We start from the raw sequence: 3,225 nt of genomic DNA on the forward strand, positions 1-3,225 counted from the left end.
CAATTGCCAAACCTCTGCAAGTCATCCCCTCTTTCGTCTTCCACCTGCTCTTTTGTGCGTCTGGAGCTTTCCACCTGCTCTTTTGTGCGTCTGGAGATTTCCCATTGCAGGCTTCAGATCCTTGCCGTTTTGTTGCAGAGGCTTTCTTTTCTGAACTCGGCCATCTCTGAGACTGTCTCGGCTGCATGCCCATCAGTATTCATCTCAGACTTTAGCAGCTTGCTTTCGTTACCCAGAGTTGCAGATTCTTCGAACAAGAACTGGGGCAGATTATTATGTACTTTGGAAGCCTCAATATTCTTTGAGATTATTTCAGCCTTAGCAAGCTTTTTCTTTATCCAAGAGTTCCAGTAGTTTTTGATCTCATTATCTGTTCTTCCAGGTAAATGGGATGCTATGTATGCCCACCTGCGCATATTTAATTCATTAATGCACTGCCCAGAACAAATAGAATGACAGAAAGTGTTTTTTTAGAATGATAGAAAGTGCTTTTCTTTCAGTTAGGCTGACGCAGCCCAATGTTGAATGCAAGAACAAAAGAAAGAGATGTTTTTTTCAGAGAGAACGAGAATGTAGTAGCCAGCAATGTCAGCAATATTCTGTTTACGCCAGAAGCTAATGCTCAAAAAAGCCATAGTGTCTACGTTGATTATCCAAAATATCTACAAATTAATGCCTGCAAATTCTGATCTAAGCACATGAATTCAGATAACTTTAAAATTATTATTGGCATGGCATGAGGATGAGGAGGCCGACCAAGCAAGCATGTGATAGGTAATGTACTGAACATAATTTTAGGCTTTACATCGATGAACTGATCATGTCAGGTCAATTTGCAGTGTAGAAAACACTGAATATCTGCAGTGGTCCCGCAATTCAGAAATTGTTGTTTCACATTATCTGTTTTGGTGTAAAAATCTAAATATAAAGCGATCACTGAAGCATAGCTATAAAAAAAAATTCTGAATATATTGCTAAAAAGTTCTTTAATTGTGCTGTAGAAAATAGGGACTTAGCAATTTATGGTGTTGCTAAGCAATTTAGGTTTTATGTTGCTGAGAGTTCTCGTGTTGTTTGGCAGTCTAGAGTAAAGATACTGGACTTTGTGAAAAAGGCCATGGACGAGAGAAAAAGACATCCAGACATACACTACGACGACCTCCTCAGCAATGTCATGGATGATGGAAGGCTTTCGACTGAACAAATACTGGATCTCATACTCAACATCCTCTTTGCTGGCCATGAAACTTCTGCTGTGGGCTTAACTCTGGCCTTGCATTTTTTGGCCAAATCGCCATGGGCAGTGGATACTCTCAGGGTACGTACCGGTGTTAAAAAAATCACCTGGTTTTGTATACATATTGTCCAAAACATTTTCATTAGGTCATGTAATTTGGGCATTCTGTGCACTATACTACATCTAACTATATTTTGCAAAAATTCGTCAGTCAGAGCATTTGGGTATTGTCAGAACAAGGCAACAACAGAGCCCAGAGAGGAAAACTTTAAACTGGGACGATTACAAATCCATGGATTTCACTCAAAATGTACCTGCGGGATTGTTGGGTTCCATTTTTTCTCCATTTTGCTCCTGTCCAGCTAAACTTGGGGACTGCCCACCAGATGGGATTTGCCTCTTTAGCTCCTCTCTTAATTCTTCCTCACCCTTTGCAAGCCCTCTGCCTTCCAGTAACTGCCACAGATTGAATCTCTCCCTTTGCAAGCCCTCTGCATCGCTGTAACTGCCACAGATTGAATTTCTCTGCTCATTTCCTTCATGTCCAAAAAACCTAAAAACCCCATGACAAACGAAAGACATGCATCATGTAACAGCTCACGATCTCCGAGGCTCAAATTGCAGACACAGTGCACACACAGAACCTCTACCTAGGATTTCAGTCAGTGTTCAACCTAGCTGCTCCCAGATTGCAAAGAAAAACTGAAAATATCGAGAGTCAATCACAATTCAAGGTGACGAAGGAGGGTATTGACGTGTCTAATGAGATGCAGCGGATCGACTTCCGAATACAACGACACAACGACACGGGTGTAGGACATGCACGAAAAAACGTGGCAGGCATTACGAGAACCATGAAAAGTGCGGGATTTGCTTGAATTTTCTGAGCTTTGTAACATTCTTTAAAAAATTACAAAGAGGGTAAGGGATTCTTGTAATCGGTACCTACTACAAAATCATGTAAACTTAACTTCCATGGATCTTAATAGATTTCCACCCAAGAGGTTACCATAAAAAAAAAAATTCGCTGAGAATTAATAATGTCAACTAGAGATATTCTTTGCACTATGAACACGTTATTTGGTTGCCCCATATAGACTTCGTCCACGTCAGAATAGGGAAGTATATTGTTTTTAAAATTTTTCATTTCATCATATTCTCGTCATCAGTCATGTTTTTCATCATTAATAAATTCACTGTTTTTATTTATAGAACCTCTTGACATGTGCGAAAACTCAAAGATAAATAATGTCAAGAAGCGGTGGAGTTACATGAATTGCAACTATTCCACGGAGCGCATATTCCTAATCGAATAATCGAAAAACTCGAGCTCAATGGGCCTTTGGTTCGCTGTAGAAATCGAGGGTCGGGGTGTGAATCCAACATTGAGATTTGAAATTTAAAAATTAACTGAATCCTAAATCAACTTGCATCTCTCAAAGCATGCTTAATCAAGGTATCTTTGTTCCTCAGTATCCATCCATTTATCTAGTGAGCTTGGCGGTGTCTATACTGCCTGCTTGATTCCGGTATCTGTATCTTGACCAGTGTATCTTGGGTGGTGTTCATCGCTGGAATGATGTGGATAGCTCGGTTGGTCCGTGCTAGCTGAGAAGTGCTTGTGTCTAGGTTGATAGCCCTGTTTGTATAGCCTAGCCATTTTGCTCTTGCTTGCTTTAGCCAGGTAGAACCAGAATCAGTAGTAGCAACAGCACCACCAGAAGCAGAGCCATTTTTCTCTTGCTTGCTTTAGCCAGGTAGAACCAGAATCAGTAGTAGCAACAGCACCACCAGAAGCAGAGGTAGCGGCAGTATGTCACATTGTTTCTCAGTTCCAACCATCGGTCTATTTTTCTAGTTACCGGTAGGTGGTAACTCCGATCGGAGCGAGTAACTAGCACTAAGCACTTTGCCTAGCTTACACAGTCTGGAGTTGGTGCTGTTTGTGGCAGTTTGAATATAATCATAATAATCGGGCGTTTCAATCG

At 40.9% G+C, this 3,225-nt stretch overlaps 1 protein-coding gene across 1 annotated transcript; it reads left to right on the forward strand.

Annotated features, from left to right (window-relative positions):
• The first annotated feature begins 820 nt into the window (after positions 1 to 820).
• LOC149180083 (cholesterol 16,22-dihydroxylase CYP90G4-like) lies at positions 821 to 1,742 on the forward strand. Its single transcript, XM_089413762.1, has 3 exons — positions 821 to 827; positions 1,002 to 1,318; positions 1,449 to 1,742. Exons 1-3 carry the CDS (start codon positions 821 to 823, stop codon positions 1,740 to 1,742), a joined length of 618 nt encoding a protein of 205 aa, XP_089269888.1.
• Positions 1,743 to 3,225: the final 1,483 nt, after the last annotated feature.

This window comes from Pinus tabuliformis, chromosome 3_2 (assembly GCF_031772625.1).
Source record: "Pinus tabuliformis cultivar Carrire ecotype Pingquan chromosome 3_2, CPIR1, whole genome shotgun sequence".
NCBI lineage: Eukaryota > Viridiplantae > Streptophyta > Pinopsida > Pinales > Pinaceae > Pinus > Pinus tabuliformis.

Bases quoted from the DNA above. Each gene is read 5' to 3' on its own strand.
- LOC149180083 (XM_089413762.1), top strand. The intron at 1,319-1,448 runs GTACGTACCGGT...AAAATTCGTCAG, and splicing joins GGGCAGTGGATACTCTCAGG to TCAGAGCATTTGGGTATTGT.